This window comes from Lepisma saccharinum, chromosome 10 (genome assembly GCF_977018435.1).
Source record: "Lepisma saccharinum chromosome 10, izLepSacc3.1, whole genome shotgun sequence".
NCBI classification, from domain to species: Eukaryota; Metazoa; Arthropoda; class Insecta; order Zygentoma; family Lepismatidae; genus Lepisma; species Lepisma saccharinum.
The window spans coordinates 79444958-79463822 of record NC_139238.1 but is presented as its reverse complement, the minus strand read 5'-3'; the positions used below and the strand labels follow the sequence as shown (position 1 = coordinate 79463822).

Here is an 18865-nt window from a genome sequence, read left to right as displayed (position 1 = left end):
CAAAACAAAACAACCTTCGGAGAGGAGATTCAAAAGAGGAGATTCAAAACAATGCCGTTTTTCTTCCCTTCAGAGTGGATGAGTCATAGCTCTTGAGTCAGGAGATGAAGTATTTGGCACCGGTTGCCAGCTGACCATGGCTTGCAGACACCCCTCCCACCCGATTGTAATGGAAGGGTAGGGGAAAGGGGGGGGGGAGACGGACAGGTGTTGGAGTGGCGTTGAACAAGTCTTATCAGAAGTGTGCTTATTCCCGGCCAAGTTGCAGGAAGAAAGAAGGAAGGGGAGAAGGAACACTGCTTGAAGCTCTACCATGTTGTCATGCCAATGCTTCAGACATATGAGCAAGATTTCCGATGCGGGGCATTAAACAATGAGAAAGAGGCCGAATCCTTCAATTACTGCATAGCTCTGCACAGTGCGGGAGTAATGAGCTCATGTGGGGGGAAGATGGGTGTCTTTTTTTTTTTCACTTGCAGTACGCTATGTTCAGGATGTAGGAGATGGTGTGATCAGCACCATGCTTCGGCCACCTTTACCCCACATATTCTTCGATTTTTTCCAATTTGAAGGTTATGTGATCAGCACCATGCTTGGGCAGCCCCCTTGCTCTTTTGGCCCAAATATGCATTTTAATGACATTTAGATGTGCATTAAACTTGGCTGCTCTCAGAAAATATTGCCGCACCCCTCGTTTATTCACTCATTTTTCCTGGCCCCATCACTTTACAACATACGAGTCACCCAATATGCATAGAGAGAACATTCTCTGCCTCATGTAGAAGAATCATTTATCCCCCCCCCCCCCGCCCCCCACACAATTGATTTGACACGAATATTTTTCTGTCATTGAATAAAATATCGCCATATCTGCCCATAGAAAGAAATGATCACTTTAGCTTGTGCATTTTCAGCTTCATTCTGATAACCAAATGATATAGCATTCGTGAAAAAACTTCAGATTCAAAATAATTGAACTACATCCAATCATATTTCGTTAGGAATCTAAATGAATTTCCATTGAAGAAAAAGTGCAGTTGTTATCCGGTATGGCAAATACTTTATTTTTTCAATTTTCAAAGTTGCAAACAAGAAGAAAGGAAAAGTTTTTACAAACAAGTCCCCCCTCTTTTTTTTCATTCCTGTCAGCTAGGAAGGATTCAGTAAATGTGTGGGCAAAGAAGCGAATGGTGATAGTCTCGTTGTCAATTTTCCACTTGCGTTTTTATTGAGGGGAAGAGCGAACAAAGCCACCTCAGTCACACACATTGTGTCCAAACTCTAGTGAAGGCAGCATTTAGAGAGAATCAATTTGGTAACAGTGTGCTTCTTGTCTGAACCTGCGGCAGAAGGATCGCCCCATTTCACGGGGAATGCAAGAAGTGCAGTTTTCCCTTCCTGACCCTCAAGGGAGGTATGACAAGTGGAAGTTGTACCCTGCCTCCCCCCCAGGGACAGCGACAGGGGTGGGCATGGGTGGGCAAGCGCCCACCCGATTGCCCACCCAATCAAATTTAATAAGTACATATACTTGGGGATATATGAATGATTCAATAAATAAGTGTATTCTGGTGTTCATAACATGTATATTTTACTTGTGAATATTCATACGTATATGAATCCCGGCCTGGGTATGGTTAAAATAATCTCCAAATAAACAAATAAAAACATCATCTTAGCGTTACTTCCTCAAACACAATAAATTATATCGATTCTTTAATTATTCTATTAGAATAATTTATTCAAAAAGACTTAGATGGCAGGCCATGTGACGCCAATGGCAGAGGAGAGAATAGTTTACAGGATTCTTGTTGGGAAACCTGATGGTAAGAGACCAGTAGGAAGACCAAGACGAGGATGGAGGAATGACGTTGAGATGGACTTAAAATAAATAGGTATGCGAAATATCGACTTTGTATTCGTTCTACTAATAAGAAGGAATCACAATAATCACTACAATACCAAAGTGAATAAATTTTAATAAACCAGTTATGTATTGAAAAAGCTACAGAATTATTCAATTGCTTATGGGTGGCTTATCCTATTTAGAAATCCTCCTTCCACACACAAATTTTGCCACATGGATCAGCCAAAAATATCAACAGTATCTGTAGATGCAGCTGAAGTAAAGAAAAAAAGTTATGTCACGAAGTATATAGAAGACGTTTTCGTTAGTTTGTTTTTAAGCCCACTTTTATGCTCAGATAGGCTAATCGGGACTAAACCTACAGTTTAACGTGTAGTCCGAACCAGTGTGCATTGTGCTTCCACCAGAAGAGGGGAGAGTCGAACACAGGACCTCTTCATTATAATGCGACAGTGTTATGTCATTCGGGAAATATATACAGAAAGAACTCGCACCAAACGTGTCATTTTATCACCACAGAAGATGCGTCCGTTTTAAGAGGGTGATTGCCTGAGACAAATATTTGAGACTTTCGGAAAACAACGTCATTGTTCACGGAATTAGCTGCCTTGATCCACTAATGAAACGCTGTGCAATTGAAACTACCACCTCAACTTTCTAAGAGCTATGAACTAATGGAAGTTCATTTTTGGAAGAGTAAGTTGTGTTTGATTTGTTTTATTTAAAGCCATTTTTCTGCTAATTTTGATAATGACGACGATAAGGTTCAATGGTGATAAGATGAAAGTAACGATGGGGCGAAAACAAACACATGCTGACACTCAAAATACAAACCCTCATAATTTATTACTTTGACAGTGGTTCCAGGCGCCAGGGAAACCATACGTGTATTGCTTATCCCGCATTAGTAACATGACAGTTCAGAAAACGAATAGCAACTTAGCTAATAATCTCTTCAATTCTGTACAGATTTTTCAATCTTACTTGTTTATTACTTGGGCCTCCCCGATGGCGTAGTGGTAGCGTCGTCGCCTTATAATCAAGGGGTCCCGGGTTCGATACCTGGTGGAAGCACATGGCACAGTGATCAAAATTGATATTTATATTACCAATCTTTATCAAGTTCAAATCCAGATCATTTTGTGCTTGGTGTTGATACAGTTGTTGCAGTGGTTCGGATCCCACTTTAAACCGTAGGTCCAGTCCCGATTAGCCTTACTCTGCATAAAGAGGACTTAAAACTCAAACCAAACCAAATTTTTTGTTACTTGTGAGTGATATTTTGTCAAAATAGCCTTTCATTAGCCTAGGAATACTTCATGGACAATGAACAAAGAATTGGTTTTCCGTGTTTAAATCATTCCTAATAAGACGTTCCTTTTAATCCAAACATTCAGTGGCGGCGATTAGGAGGAGTGGGAAGTAGGGGATGCAGTTCCCCCACCACATTTTGCCACCTTTTGCCCCCGCACTATGGCCTCTTTATGCTAAGCCTTTTCTGCGAAGAAAAAGTATATTGTCCTTGCCCCTCAAACGTTGGCACCCAATCACCACTACTACAAACATTCAGATAGATTTGTCAGTTATAAACATTTTATAAGCTAAAAAAAGTGACCCCCAAGGAGTAAGAAAACTCTTTCAGTCAAAAACTCATACGATGAAAATATTATGCTCAGGAAGATGCATTTAAATTACGAGAAACTTCACGATTGTCTACCATCGCACTTTCTATCACTGCCGCCGAATACATAAAGTCAAGTATGTGCAACACAAGCTTAAACCTAATTCACATTTATTTCACTGTATTAACATGCACGAAAGAATGTGATTAGAATGTATTGAAATAATTGTGTCCATCAGAGACAAAGCGAAGGGAAATGGAACAAGATGCCAGAAAAGATTAGAAAAGAATAAAGAGGAAAACAAGAAAAGGAAAGGGAAAAGAAGTAAGAGGAAAATCGGGAGTGTAAGAGAGAGAGGGATGCATACGTCTTACATACCCATATATACTATATATTGTCTTACGTTTATACTGCCCACCCTAATCTATTAATATGGAGCTTCTGCCCACCCGGTCGAAAATTTCTAGCGCTGCCCCTGCTCCCCCCCCCCCACATTCCACTGACCTTGCTTCTTCGCTCCCTCCTCTCGCATGAAAGCCTAACATCTGGAAGTTCAAGGTTGCGTGGTGAATGAAACTGCTGCAAAAAAGCAAGAAAAAGGAGGGAGAAGTCGCATAGTCAACAGAACAGGTTTTCTGCCAAATTTTAAGACATCGTCACGGCTCGGAAAATGTATAAACCTGGAAACTGGAGTTAGAGTGAACGTAAAATCGAGGTGAACATCCTATTATTTAACATGGCTGTTTGGCGGAGCCTGACTGGATGATCGTATTAAGCGGAAAAATGTAAAATCGGGGTTTCACTGTACTATGGCTAGCTACCATAACATGTTTTTCCTCAGTCCCTCCAAGTGAATGCTGAGATGATTCCGTTAGTAAAGACCACATTCCTACTTCCTTGTCCCATTGTCCTTTCACAACCCTCACAGCTAATTAATGGTGCAAACAAGGTAAATAAATCATCTGCCAGCAAGCATTCCACAATTCATGATACATTGTTCACCAGTGTAGCACTTTCATTCTTGCACCCTATTGATTATATACATGTAAATGAGTTTACATACATGCAATAAAGAAATGAATGTTCTTTGTTGAAAATCAGCAATTTTACATTGGGTCGGCAGAATATATATTATCAAGTATCAGTATTGGTAAATTTCATATCGTTATTTGATAGCTATCAGCAAAATTTTCATATTGGCCCATCCTCTAGTGTAGGTATACAGTGGAACCCTGATTTCAAGGTCCCAGATTTAAAATTTCCCTTATTATACATTAAATCATCATTGTCCTAACATAGTCACATGTAATAAAATTTTTAAGGATTTACATTTTTGCATTTTAAGTTTTATCATTATCCCCTGAAAAATGTAAAATTGAGGTTCCATTATATAGAAATTTCAATAAAAGATGCATTCTTTGATCTAAGATTTATTATGGAAAATGTTATATGTCTGTCTTATCTGTCTGTGAGCAGAAACACCGAAAGAAACAGCACATGCATAAATGAAACATAAAAATCCAAATTTTCACTAACTTTCACCTATCTCCCTTGCCTGTTTTTTAAACTTCAATCTAAACTTGATCATAAAGGCTAGAAGCTGGTAAAATATTGGCTTTTTAAAGTTTTATTTGTGCATGTGCTGTTTCTTTTGCATTCCTGCTTAATGACAGGTAAGACAAACATGTTTTGTTCAGCACGTGGTGTTAGAAGATATGCACACCAGTTTTATGTCTGGTTAATGAGAAACGTGTCTTTGTCTTGCCTAACAATAAATATGTGCATTCCTTTCCAGCTGGATCTACCATTCAGTCTAGTATTCTACCGGTGGTTGCTAGGGCAGGAGACTTCTCTAGGACTTGGAGATCTGGCCCACGTGAACCCTGAAGTTCACCGGACGCTGACGAGATTCCAGCGCATCGCACGCGAGAAGGAGAGGCTGGAAACGGACTCCACGCTCGCACCGCAGGAGAGGCGCGAGGCAATCGATCAACTGAATCTTGATGGCTGCAGCATCGCCGATCTGGGATTGGACTTCACTCTCCCGGGATATTCCAACATTGAGCTGTGCCGTGGTGGCAAGGAGAAGAACGTGTCTATACACAACTTGGAGCAGTACGTGAAGGTAAGCGATGTTGATTGATTGTTGTCTCTTTGCATTGTTGTACTCACAAACTTGGCAGATTTGTAATAGCAGTTTAACAAAATGGGTGAGAGTTTTAAGAACAGTTCAACCACATCCATTAAATGACTGAATTCTTCGAATTTTGGTATATTTTCTTAAATATAACTGGAGCTACTAAAAAATGCTTAAACCCTGTGTGTGGTTATAATTCTGGTTTCTAGAGTTTGCAACTTGCTAGTTGACCATCCTGAAACAAATCCTAAGTCAGAATTTCCAAATTTGCTTCTGTGCTAACTGAGAATAGTCAACTGTCGGATAAGTCCGTCAATTAGATGAAAAAGGTAGTCAAAAATTTTCATATTCACACATTATTGTGATATACAATGAGAAAAAGTAAATGGAATTATAAGTGCTGGAGAATATTTACAATTCTGATGCTGAAATTGAAAACTGATGAATTTATATGGGGTTGGAAACACTGAACTAGATTTTGTTCTACCTAAAGAAATCACCAAGTTTGATCAGAAAGAGGGAAATTTCTTAGTAGTTTAATTCATTGCACACTACTGAACAGTTAATAAATATACATTTTGGTTCACAATCTGTGGCAAAAATTTGTTTGGATGTATTTTAATGTGTTTTTGCCAGTAATATATTAGAGGTGTTGATAAGGTCATTGCAGACTTTTTCTTCTTTTCGTCAAGAACAAGTGATTGCAGGTTCAGATGTGAACACTTGATTTTTTACTGAATTTGAAGTGTAGTAATAATATGAAAGAATGTTAACATTAAAAAAAATGCACCTTCTGCTCAGTTTTGTCCCACAATAACATATTTCCAGGGTAAAAACTTTCAATTACCTATTTCACTTACTATGAATGTTTATATTCTAAATTGAAGAAAGAATCTTAAAACTCGCTTCCTTTTTTAGTTGGTTACCCATTGGTTTCTCGTTGAGGGTGTATCCCGCCAAATGGAATCTCTGCGAGAAGGATTCGAGTTTGTATTCCCCCTGGCACAGTTGCAAATGTTTTATCCAGAAGAGCTGGAAGCAGTGTTCTGTGGCTCCTCTCAGACTTCTGGCTGGGACGTGAAGACTTTGATGGAATGCTGTCGTCCAGATCACGGGTACACAGCCGACAGTCGTGCTATACGGTTTTTGTTTGAAATATTAAGTTTATATAAGCATGAGGAGCAGAGACAGTTTGTACAGTTTGTTACTGGTTCACCGCGCCTGCCTGTTGGAGGTGAGTAATTTAATTTTATTTTGATATTTTTATACACCTGTTGTTTTGTAGTGTAAATTTCCATAGTAAAGTCTTCTAGGTCTTTTCACCAAATTAGATGCAGAGGAACCCCAATTTTGTTCCTGGATTTTACAGTTACCCACATTATGCATTCATGGTCCCAGTAAAGCCATGTTTTAAAATAATTCCTGATTTTTAAGTTTTCCCATATTTTAACCCAAGCTTACATGTGACTACAAGAGGGTGGACCTCAGGGGCCCACACATTTTTCTTTTCACTAAAATTCAAAAAAACATTTTATAATTGAATCACCTCTTCCTTTGTTGTTTATATGGGCACAGTTTAATAATAATTACCAACCAATTGTACACTGCTACTGGCATGAGTGTCATGTAAGAATACACATGTGAATTTTGTCTCATGCCTTTTATGAACAATGTAATTTATTAATTTTTAATAGGGATGGGCCGATATGAAATTTTCGCCGATACCGATAAAGTACCGATATAAAATTTACAGATACCGATAACCGATCCGATATAAAATTAGAAATGGTCCCTGAAGAACCTGAAATGTTCATTATCTCCTTAATAAATGTGTGTTTCGTGGTGACTGCAGTGCAAAAGAAGTTGAATATTTAGACATTTACTTTTTAGTAGGGATGGGCCGATATGAAATTTTGGCCGATACCGATAAAGTACTGATATAAAATTTACCGATACCGATAACCGATATTCTACCGATCGGATATAAAATTAGAAATGGTCCTTGAAGAACCTGAAAGTTTCATTGACCTCCTTAATAAATGTGTGTTTCGAGGTGACTGCAGTACAAAAGAAATTGCATATTCAGGCATTTATTTTTTAGAAAGTAGGGTATGGAGACTATACATAAAAATTACAACAAAATGGCAGAATTTTGCACTAAATTGTAAGATATTTATCGATATATCGGATCGGTAAAATAATCGGTAATTTTACTGATACACCGATATGCGTATATCGGCCGATACCGATAGAGTACCGATTAATCGGTCCCATCCCTACGTTTTAGAAAGAAGGGCATGGAGATTATCCATAAAAATTACAACAAAATGGCAGATTTTTGCACTAAATTGTAAGATATTTATCTATATATCTGATCGGTAAAATAATCGGTAATTTTACCGATACACCGATATGCGTATATCGGCCTATACCGATAGAGTACCGATTAATCGGTCCCATCCCTAATTTTTAATAAAAAGGTTCACAATTGAAAAATGAGGTGGTGGGCCTGACAAGCTCCCCCCATCCCTGGGTAAGGTAGGGTTAAGTTTATTCATCTTGGTCCTGCTAACTAGGTCTTCTAGATTGTAATTTTGTAAATTGTTTTTTCATCAGTTAACCTCATCACAGCAGTAAACGTAGATAGATTATAAAATTATTATAAAAATAAAAAAAGATCAATACAAAAAGAAGGCTGCTGTTTTCTGCAATTTATATTGGGAGAAGCCAATCACGACTAACCTTCAACAGTATTCCCATTGGCTTGGAAATCTTGGCAAACCTAAAATAGGCAGGGAATTTGAGCTGTGACTAAGTGTGTCAAAGATAAGTCTAATTCTAGATTGAAAAACCTGAAAGTCCAGGACATATGGAAGATGCAGTGTCCATAATGAAAACTAGCAGCCTTACCAAACCAGAAAGGCATTTTAGTAGAAAATCTATTTTCATGTGCACCCTAGGTATGTACCCAAGCTTCCTAAATGAGTCAAGGCTACCAGGGCTTATTCTGTTATAAGATGAAATATTGTAATTTAAGAAAAAGAGATGTGGGATTGTATTTGTAAGTAAAATATATTTCCCAATAAATTACGTTAACTTTGTTGTGTTGTAAAATATAGGTTAAAATCTCCATATTTCTGTTATGATTGTAAAAGATTTAAGAGTTTGCTGCTCTTGATTAGAGGCAGCATACTTCTTTCCTAATAGCGCATTTTTAGAAGATGTTGAATAAAGAGCTAGATTTGTGGTGCAACATCCTTTTGAGGCCAATCCAGCATCATTGTGCCTCTAGACTTCTATCTGCTACTTTTATTGCCCCTCGTGATGTTGGGTCAACAACAACATTTTGGAGCTCCCACCAGGAATCAGACTTCTTGCATCAAAGGCAGGATATAAAGAGCTGCTTGCAACTATTATATGTGGAGAAATACATAGTATACATCAGAGGTTCTGTTCAATATTAAGGTGACTAGACTGAATTGAAATTAACGTGCACCTTATGCAAAACTCACCCCTTAACATAAAAGAACTGCAAAGGTAGTACCGTATGTTATATAATGCACACTTTTTTCCAAAATTTTTGCACCCAAAAACTGTGTGGTAACTTCGTCGGGCATGTACTGAATGTAAGTACATGCCTGAGCCTGACAAAGCTGCCAGATGTGGGGAAGTCAATCGTGAACAAAGACTGCATGGAAAAATGAACTGTAAGTTTATTGGAGTGCACTACCTCTCCTCTTAACTGCCAAACATATCTTTAGATGCAATATAAAAGTAGTGTTGAATTAAAAGCATAACACAGTATGAAATATGTCAGATTTTTGTGTAAAATTTTGTCATAGGTGTGCTGTACATTGTTTTTTTTTTTTTATTTTTATTTCTAGGATTCAAAAGTTTATCACCACCGTTGACTGTTGTAAGGAAAACCCTGGAACCCAACATGAATCCAGATGATTTCCTGCCGTCGGTGATGACGTGTGTTAACTATTTAAAGTTGCCGGACTATTCCTCTATTGAAGTTATGCGAGAGAAACTGAACCTTGCTGCCAAAGAAGGACAACATTCCTTTCATCTCTCCTAGTGTTCCACAGTGGATGCGAGAGAGAGATTGAGAACGAGAGTTTTAATTATTTGTCATCAAGGGGAGCATGTGGGAGAAGTGCCAAGTGAATACAATCCACAAATGAAACTAGTCTTTCAGCATTTCGCTTCGTGCAGTGTTTTGTTGGATTAATCGAAGGATTGGCAGGAAGCGAATGTGTGAAATACTTTATCGAGAAACTTTAATGATGAAATGTTTTTGTTGTTTAAACAGTTTTTTTCCTTTTTTCTTGAGAAAGTTAGGTGTGTAATGTGTAATATGTGAAAAAAAAATACTAGTGCAAGCAAGAACCTTGGAATTCGTGCTACTGTGATGCATGCTGTTTTATCGTTTCCCACTGTTTTAGTCTCCTGTGTTGGTGTGATGTGAGTGTGGAGCAGGCTTGAATGGATTTTTTTTTCTTAAGGAAAGGGAATAAAAACAGCAGCTTCCAGAAGCATTTTGCAATGGAATCATGATCAAACAGTTTCTAAGGGTCATTGCGATTGCAATGTTAATGTGATTACTTCAATATATTCAGACAAAACTAAGCAGTCAAGTGAGACTTGAAGAAATATTCCTGTTTGGTTCCAGTATTCTTTACTGTACAGCAAAGGCAGTGCCTGTTCAGATCCCTCAATTTTCTAATAAAGAATTGTGATATATCCTGTACGTATAGCTTGTCTTTCGTTTAAAAGAATACCAGTGTTAATGCATTTTTTGGTTGTTTCAAACACTGTTTACTGTAATATATTTTAGTTCTCAAAAGTAGAAAAGTTATACCTATTTTTTATTATTTACTAAATTACTTACTGTTAAGAAATAACACCTCCTCCATCTCGAAAAAATGTAATTTTAAATGGAATCCAGGTTACAATGGTCCTTATTCATTTGATGGTGCACCCAGTGTTGCAACAGCTGAACTGAGTTTTTGGACCCAAATGACACAAGACACACCAAAGCGATACAAGCATAAATTCCACACACTGGAATAAGCAGATTCCTTCAGCCTGTAAGAAAGGCATTCACTGTTCATGTGCAACTAACAGAGTGAGGTGACATGATGCACGCTCAGTCTGGGTGATATCCAAAAGATATGTGAAGCTTGTTGTATCACTCTGATTTGAAAGTTCCATTTATTTCTAAATGTTTAGTTCTCGGTGACAAGTGTCTCTTGAGACTTGTCACTTTTGTCTGAAAGCTCATTCCCAAGCGTTATTTGATGAATAAATAATTTTATGATTGTTATTGGAAAGCAAATAATGTCCATTATCATTGTATCATGTATGAAGTTGGAACATTTTCGATAAGCTGTTCTCAGTTTACAGTCTGGCATTCAAGCCTTTATTATGTACACTGAACCTATAATTTTAGGTGTGATTGTTCTGTTAACGTAATGTTTTGTAGAGTCCTGAACAGCATGTCTTCAGTGCAAATCTGATTGATGTGGTACCCTGGCATTTTTGACAGCGATCACTATATTGAAAACCAGCAAACTACACCTGGTATTGTATATCTTGTGATATCATCACTATGCATTATGGAAACTTGGAATCGATGACAATTTTTAAGAAACTCTTAGAATATATCAAATTAATCATATTTTTATTTAAAACTTATATTACAGAAGTATAAATGTAGCTTGCAAAGTTACTTTATTGGATGCTTAATTATAGTGTCATGTGGCAAACTAAGAAATAAAATTTAAGAATACCATTTTGTGCGCCTACATTTCTACATCTATAATACAGTTTTATAAGAAAGAAAACATATTCTGTGAATATTTCTGTGTTCATTGCCTCTGATTGTAAGTTTTCACAATGATGAGTAGGGCCTGGGACTTAATGTTGTAACATATTTTTTATATGGCATCGGATTGGATACTGGGGTGAGATCTTTACATATCTGATGAAAATCAGTTGAAATAGACAAACTTGATAAGGCATATTTTGACATATTTTACCAATTTCGTGTTTTTACAACATATTTCTTCAATTTTCTCGTAATAAGACATATTTCTGTATAATTTCGTAATCGTCTTCATATAATCGGTTATTTTATAATTTGTACCTTTAGTGCAACGGATAGTTCATATTATCAATGGCAGGATAAGGAAATTACGAACGAAGAAATTAAAGCAGATGTCATCTTCTTACCAACTAGTACAGAACAAAAATACCCCCTTTGTTATAGCAAGCTGCCAATTATGCTTTACTTTCCACAAAGGTGTAAATCTGACATAATAGCAAATAACATTTTGGATAATTGCAGTGAACATCACAATATATTGTCAGTATTTTCCCACTACATTATATAGTTAAAGGGATTCTGACTTCATTTAATACCCCACCCCCATCGTAGTCGATCTTCCCTGGAAGATACTTACATCCCATATAATGAGACATTCGAAAGTACTGTTGTGCATATTTTTGGCTTTACTGGGGATACTTCTGAATTTTTTTGACATATTTTTCCATTTTTATAACATAATTACATACATATTTTAAAGTTTTGTAGGACATAAAGTCCTGGGCTCTAATGATGATGTCGCAAGCTACAAAATGGTAGTAGTTTGCTGACCATATTAAATCCAACAGGACAGCTGTTGCCCAAATATGCAAAGGTGGAATTTTGCATTCAGGACATGTTGTTCGTTTAATAATAATAAAAGGAGGACAGGACACTCCAAAATTATAGAGATGATAGCAATTTAGCAATATTATAGCTGACCTCAATGGTGGAGTGGTTAGCACAGCAGTGTGCTATTACACCAGAAGACCCAGGTTCAAATCACCTGGACGGGTGGTCTTTGTGAGTGTCCCTTCATCATTTCATCACATATCCTCAACTTTGCAATTAGCCAAAAGTGGCAGAAAAGTGAAGTAAAATAAACCAAATCAATCAATCATCAGTGAAATTTAATCACTTGCACCAAGTGAAACTTTCCTGGAATTCAGATAGCATGCAAATGACAACAGATGTTTTTTGTAGAGTATCAATATCTCAAAAGAGCCGCAGTAGCTCTCTTGGTAGAGCATCTGGCTACCGTACGGAAGACTGTGGTTCGAATCCTGGGGCAGATGATCAGGACCAGGAATTTGACCAGCCATTTCCGTTGCTGCATGGCTTGGAGGCCCGCCCAGCCTCATATAATTGGACAACCATGGGTAGTAAAGGGGTCGGACATGATGCTGATCACATCACCCCATGTGCCTTAATGGCTGGTTTGCACAAGCGCAGTTTTAACTTTACCTTATCAATATGTCAAGAATTATATGAAATGATTTTTTATGAATTCTGGTCAAGTTACTGTGTAATTAAATTACTGATTTCTGGGGCTGTATGCCTGGGACTTTTATAACTCCTCAATAGACGGCAGCTCTGATGTGCTACAAGCAGTCATTTTTTCTGTGATATTTATTTTAGTGTTTGAAGTTGTATGAAGGAGGGTACAATGTAAGCAGTACTTTAATTTTCTCACTGGTGAATGCACTACTTGAATTGACACCAACACTTTCAGTATGTGTATGTAGATGAGACTGTTGATATGAGTAGTCACTCTCTTTGGGCCAAAAAGAATCAAAGAATGGAAACTGATATCCTGTGAAAGCAATAGACGCACAAGAAAAGTTTTGAACTACAGAATAATCAACACATGCCAAAGTTAAATTGTTGTCAAACTTAACAATCTCGCACAAGAACATGTGTTCCCAAAGATCAGAAATTTAGTGCTGCTGTCACAGGATGTCCACAACTTAATGCACAAAGAAATTTTTCATGGAATAGGTACAGGCTTGCAGGACACAAGTTAATCTTTTGATCAGTTCATAAGTCTGAGACATTACTTTTTGTTCATCCTTCGTATATAACAATTTTTATGTGCTACAGTATTGAAGTATCTGTATTGGCAGATCAATGTATTACCATAACCTTAAACTCAAATAGTATATGGTACACACAATGTTACTAAAAATCAGTTGTTCAACCACATCACTGCAACTCTTGATGTCTACAAGTTTTTTGTGCATCCACTTGTAAGGCTCTTTGGATGGTTTTCAAGCATGCACTCGTCAAATGTGTAGTGCTGCACAAAAAAGCTTCATAGTGTGCATGTAGCACCAGGCCATTTATGGTGATGTGGGGACAGGACCCCACACATTCTCGATCATTTTTAGGTAGGGGTGTGCAAGATTCAGAAATGTCGGGATTGGGAAAAAATTTCCTGTCCCAATCCTGACTTCAGGAAATGACTTACCGACTTTTTGGGATCCTGAGCAGTCAGGGAAATACCGAATGGTCATTTTAAAAAGTCCGTTAATTCTAGACGTTTCCTGCATTGCAAGTGTCTGGAACCTATCACAACATTATTTTTATTCCAATCACTTAAAGTGAAAATGATGTGTAGAATTCGAGATTTCCAGAGCTTCGGGGGTGAATTTTTCCCATCCTGAATGTCGGCATGAAAAAAATTTCCCACCCAGACCCGAAAAATTCTGTCCTGCACAACCCTATTTTTAGGTGATGTGATCAGCATCATGCTCCTGCTGCCTTGACTCCCCCCAGGTACCCATTGATTTGAAGCTAGATGAGTCTGAGCTGCTTTATGCGGGGACAAGGCTGGAAAAAAAAATCCAATCTTAGATCACCCACCCCGGGTCTCCTACATAGCAGCCAGACACTCTACTGACTAGACCACTGCATAGAAGGAAAATTATTTACTGTATACATTTGGGGTTGCTTCTTTCCCCTTCTTGGTCACTCCCTTGATGGACGGGAAATTTCGGTACCACCTTTTCTCAAAAAAAAAAAAACAATTAGAAGAAAATTTAAATTTTACGTAAAAATCCTATTTGGAGAGCCCTGTTTAAAAACCAAAATGAATTTGAAAATTATAAAATGTACTGTTAGGAAAAAATCAGTTTGATCACAAAAAAAATCATGATGGGTGCTAATAAATCACCTAGTCTAGCAGTACTTCAAGTAAATATTGTTTTATTGGAGGTACCACTGGGAGTTGCACTGTTGCCAACAACCAAATATTTCTAAACAAAAAGCTACAGTAATATACAGTGGGATCCCGATTTTACATTTTTCTGCATTTCTGATGATCCCAACACATAATGTTATGAAATTTTAACAATTGTGTAGTACATTTTATTTTTTTAATAATAAACACAAATTTCAACTATACTTAGCATGACTAGGTACATACCAGTGCAATTTTTTAATTGCTTCTAATTCTATATGTCCCTAGCCATTCCATGCAAAGTAAAACAAATGTCAACTTGACGACAAATAATTTCCTGCACTGAAACTCGCACCTTGTAATCAAGGGGTCCCAGGTTTGATCCCTGGTGGAGTCGCATCAAATTGTGGTTTGGATGTCACTTTTAACCTTTACTCTCCCGATGATACCATATGGTATCATTGTGCTGATTACGAAATGAATGTGCATTTTGGACCTCCATATGTTTGGGTGGAAACAGGTCTGGAGCAAGTCTGGGAAATTCACATTGATGACCACGTCCCCCGTCTGCCCCTCCCCCTCCGCAACATATTTCAATGCCACATTTTGATGACCAACCTCCCCACTCCACAACATATCCATGCCACATTTAAGAACAGTTTCACATTTTGGCTCATTATTCAACTTGTATACCACCCAGGAACATCAAACATGTTTCATTCACTTTGAAAACGTCCATTCTTTGAAAAGAATGCAAAGGTTTGCACCTTCTCCCCAAAATAGCAGAAGAGGAGGAGGCAAACTCCAGATTTTTTTTCCATTGAAATTCGGGAGTCGCACCCCCTAAACCCCCTTCCTCGGTCTGGCATTCTGAATTGTACATGGTTGCATGCGCTGATGTTTTAGCTGCAAAACGAAACTTATCCGAAGTGGATTGCTCCCATAGTGCCAGAGTTATAACAATTTTCCTCCAAAAATGCAAATTACCTATTTTTTGTAATAAAAAAAATAATAATCACATTTTGGCTTATTATTCAACTTGTATGGCACCCAAGAACATGAAACATGTTTCATTCTCTTGAGAAATGTCCATTCTTTGAACAGAATACTAAAGTTTGCACCCTCTCCCCAAAATAGCTGAGGGAGAAGAGAGCAAACTCCAGATTTTTGTTTTTTTCCATTGAAATTCGGGGTCGTGGCTCCCAAGCCCCCCTTCCTCGGTCCGGTGTTCTGAATTGTACACGGTTGCATGCTCTGATGTTTTAGCTGCAAAACAAAACTTATCCCAAGTAGATTGCTCCCATAGTGCCAGAGTTATAACAATTTTCCTCCAAAAATGCAAATTACCTATTTTTCGTAAAAAAAAAAAAAACATTTTGGCTTCTTATTCAACTTGTATGGCACCCAAGAACATAAAACATGTTTCATTCTCTTGAGAAATGCCCATTCTTTGAAGAGAATACTAAAGTTTGCACCTTCTCCCCAAAATAGTGGGAGATATCCAGATTTTTATGTTTTTTCCATTGAAATTCGGGGGTCGTGTCCCCCAAGCACCCCTTCCTCGGTCCGGCGTTCTGAATTGCACATGGTTGCATGCGCTGATGTTTTAGCTGCAAAACAAAAGTTATCCGAAGCAGATTGCTCCCATAGTGCCAGAGTTATAACAATTTTCCTCCAGTGTGTTCAATTTTAAATTCCCACCGAGAAGCCCGGGTGAGAACGAGGGTACTTTCCTAAACCTGCTCGGGAGTGAAAAGGTTCAACTACAGGTCCAGTCCCAATTAGCCCAAACAAACATTAATTAAATTAAACTTTAAATAAAAAACAAACTTTGAACATTTGCATTTGATAAAGTCTATCTTCTAAAATTTGTATAAACTAACTAACTCACTCACTCTCTAGCCTTCTTAAACCTGAAGGTTCATGGCTGCAGCAACACAGGCCATCCATCTTTCCCTATCTTGAGCAAGTTCTATATACTCTTTTCCATCCCTACCGATTTCCCTTAGGTCCATCTCAACGTTGTCCCTCCATCTTCGTCTTGGCCTTTCTACAGGTCTCTTACCATCAGGTTTCCCAACAAGAATCCTGTAAACTCCTCTTTCCTCTCCCATTCGTGCCACATGGCCTGCCCACCTAAGTCTTCTTGATTTAATTATTCTAATAATATCTGGACATGAATACAAATTATGTAGTTCTAAATTATGTAACCTTCTCCACTCACCTGTCTGCTCATCCCTTTTAGGTCCAAAGATTTTCCTAAGGATCTTATTTTCAAATACTCTCAATTTATGTTCCTCTTTCAATGTAAGGGACCAAGTTTCACATCCATATAATACTACAGGCAAAATTACAAAAATTACTGTTTTGTATATTTTAACTTTTAGTTTCTTAGATATTAAACGAGAAGACAAAAGTTTATGAAGAGAGAAGTAACATGCATTTCCTGAATTAAGCCTACTTTTTATTTCCTCTTTAATATCATTTTCACTTGTTAATATTACTCCTAAGTATTTGAATTTGGAAACTGGTTCAAACGAGTTATCAATAATTAGATTTTGATTATTACCTAACACTTGGTTTCGGCCTGTAAGCATATATTTAGTTTTCTCTTTGTTAACTTCCAAACCTATCTCTTTAGCAGTTTTGAAAAATATTTTAGCATTATTCTTAATTGTATTTATATCATCCCCTAATAAGTCTACATCATCTGCATATGCTAAAAACTGAGTCATACCATTTAATTTTAGTCCTTCGTTAGTTTCTTTAACCTTCCTAACAGCATATTCTAAGGCAAAATTAAAGAGCAATGGAGATAATGCATCTCCTTGTTTTAACCCATCATGAATTGTAAATTTGATAAGACACATTAATACCCACACAAATTTTACTTTCGGTTTCATTGGTGCATACTTTTATAATACTAACAAGCTTCTACGGTATTCCAAACTCGACTAATATATTATATAATTTCTCTCTTTTGACTGAATAAACAAGAAAAAACATCTAATACTCATGTTGCATTGTAATTCAAATTATATCAGGCGACTGAACATAACATACAATTGAGATACAATATTTGTCCCCCCTCCCCCACTTGACCAACAAGCTTGTTTGTATTCATAAGGATTGTGGGTAAAAACTCCGAAGCCAGCCTTCTTGAGTTTTTTTTTATCACACAGTTCAAGCAAATACGAGGATCATTTTTTAAAAAGAAAGTGATTACATGCTCATTGACTGCCTACTTATACAATTGTGGAGGATGAGGTTGCTGTATTATTTAGTAGTAGTCTCCGGTTGAGTGTAGCACATGTTGCCAATTTCTGGCAATTTTCTCACACCGTCAGCCGAAACATCTTTCCGTGTATCACTGAAGGACCACCCTAAGACCTGCACTATGTCATTGATGCAATGTCCTCGTAGAGGGTCTTGTAGCTTCGAAACAAGTCGTAGTCCCAAGAACTCACGTCCAGATAATAGAGGGATGCTTTAGCACTCCCCAATCCCACTGCTGAAGCAGTTACCCCATTGAATTTGCAAAATGGCACTTTGAGTTGTGGTGCAGCACAATTGTATGTCCCGCCAGAAGTGTTTGTGTTTTCCAACAAATAATTGGACGAAGATGAATCTCCAGAAAGTTACTGCAATGCACACTGTTCACAGCAACTCCCTTTGGTACTGTGTGGCAAAGGAAAATGACTTCGTAGTCTCAGGCAACAAGAAACATCACTTTAATTAATGTTGCTGGGTGCTTGTTGGAACTTTTGCGGTCTTGGCAAATCAGTAAGCCGAAAACTTGAATTATGATTAATGTAATTTGTTCTTTGAGAATATTATTTTAGAGGGCACTGCTCAATATAGCTACAGTCAGCACAGTACTGCCACCACATGTCAATCTGTGGACCTACGACATGTCACATGTAGAGGCAGGAATAAAAACCATCATCTGAATCAATCATTAATTGTTGCTACCAGTGATAGACAGTGGACATATTGTTGAGTAATCACAACAATTACTTTTTTAAAAATGATCCTCGTCTATTTAAAAGCCCATTGGCTTGATAATGTCTTCTCATCTTTTGTCACAGTCGAGCTAATAGTACAATCCCCGTGCAACTGAAATTACATTTTGGAGGCCAAGAATGGAGGCCCTCTTCAACGTAGTCCCTAAAATTATAGAAATAAAACCACC

General features: G+C 37.6%; 1 protein-coding gene across 10 annotated transcripts in view; it reads left to right on the top strand.

Moving 5' to 3' along the window:
* Positions 1–10372, top strand: part of ctrip (E3 ubiquitin-protein ligase ctrip) — a 131858-nt gene extending 121486 nt beyond the window's left edge. For all 10 annotated transcript variants that reach the window (XM_083129984.1, XM_083129990.1, XM_083129992.1 and 7 more), the window contains 3 exons: positions 5285–5614; positions 6545–6860; positions 9511–10372. In XM_083129984.1, the coding sequence (XP_082986110.1) occupies positions 5285–5614; positions 6545–6860; positions 9511–9707 (843 nt within the window). In that variant the 3' untranslated portion in view covers positions 9708–10372. The remainder of the gene's footprint in view (positions 1–5284; positions 5615–6544; positions 6861–9510) is intronic.
* Positions 10373–18865: the final 8493 nt, after the last annotated feature.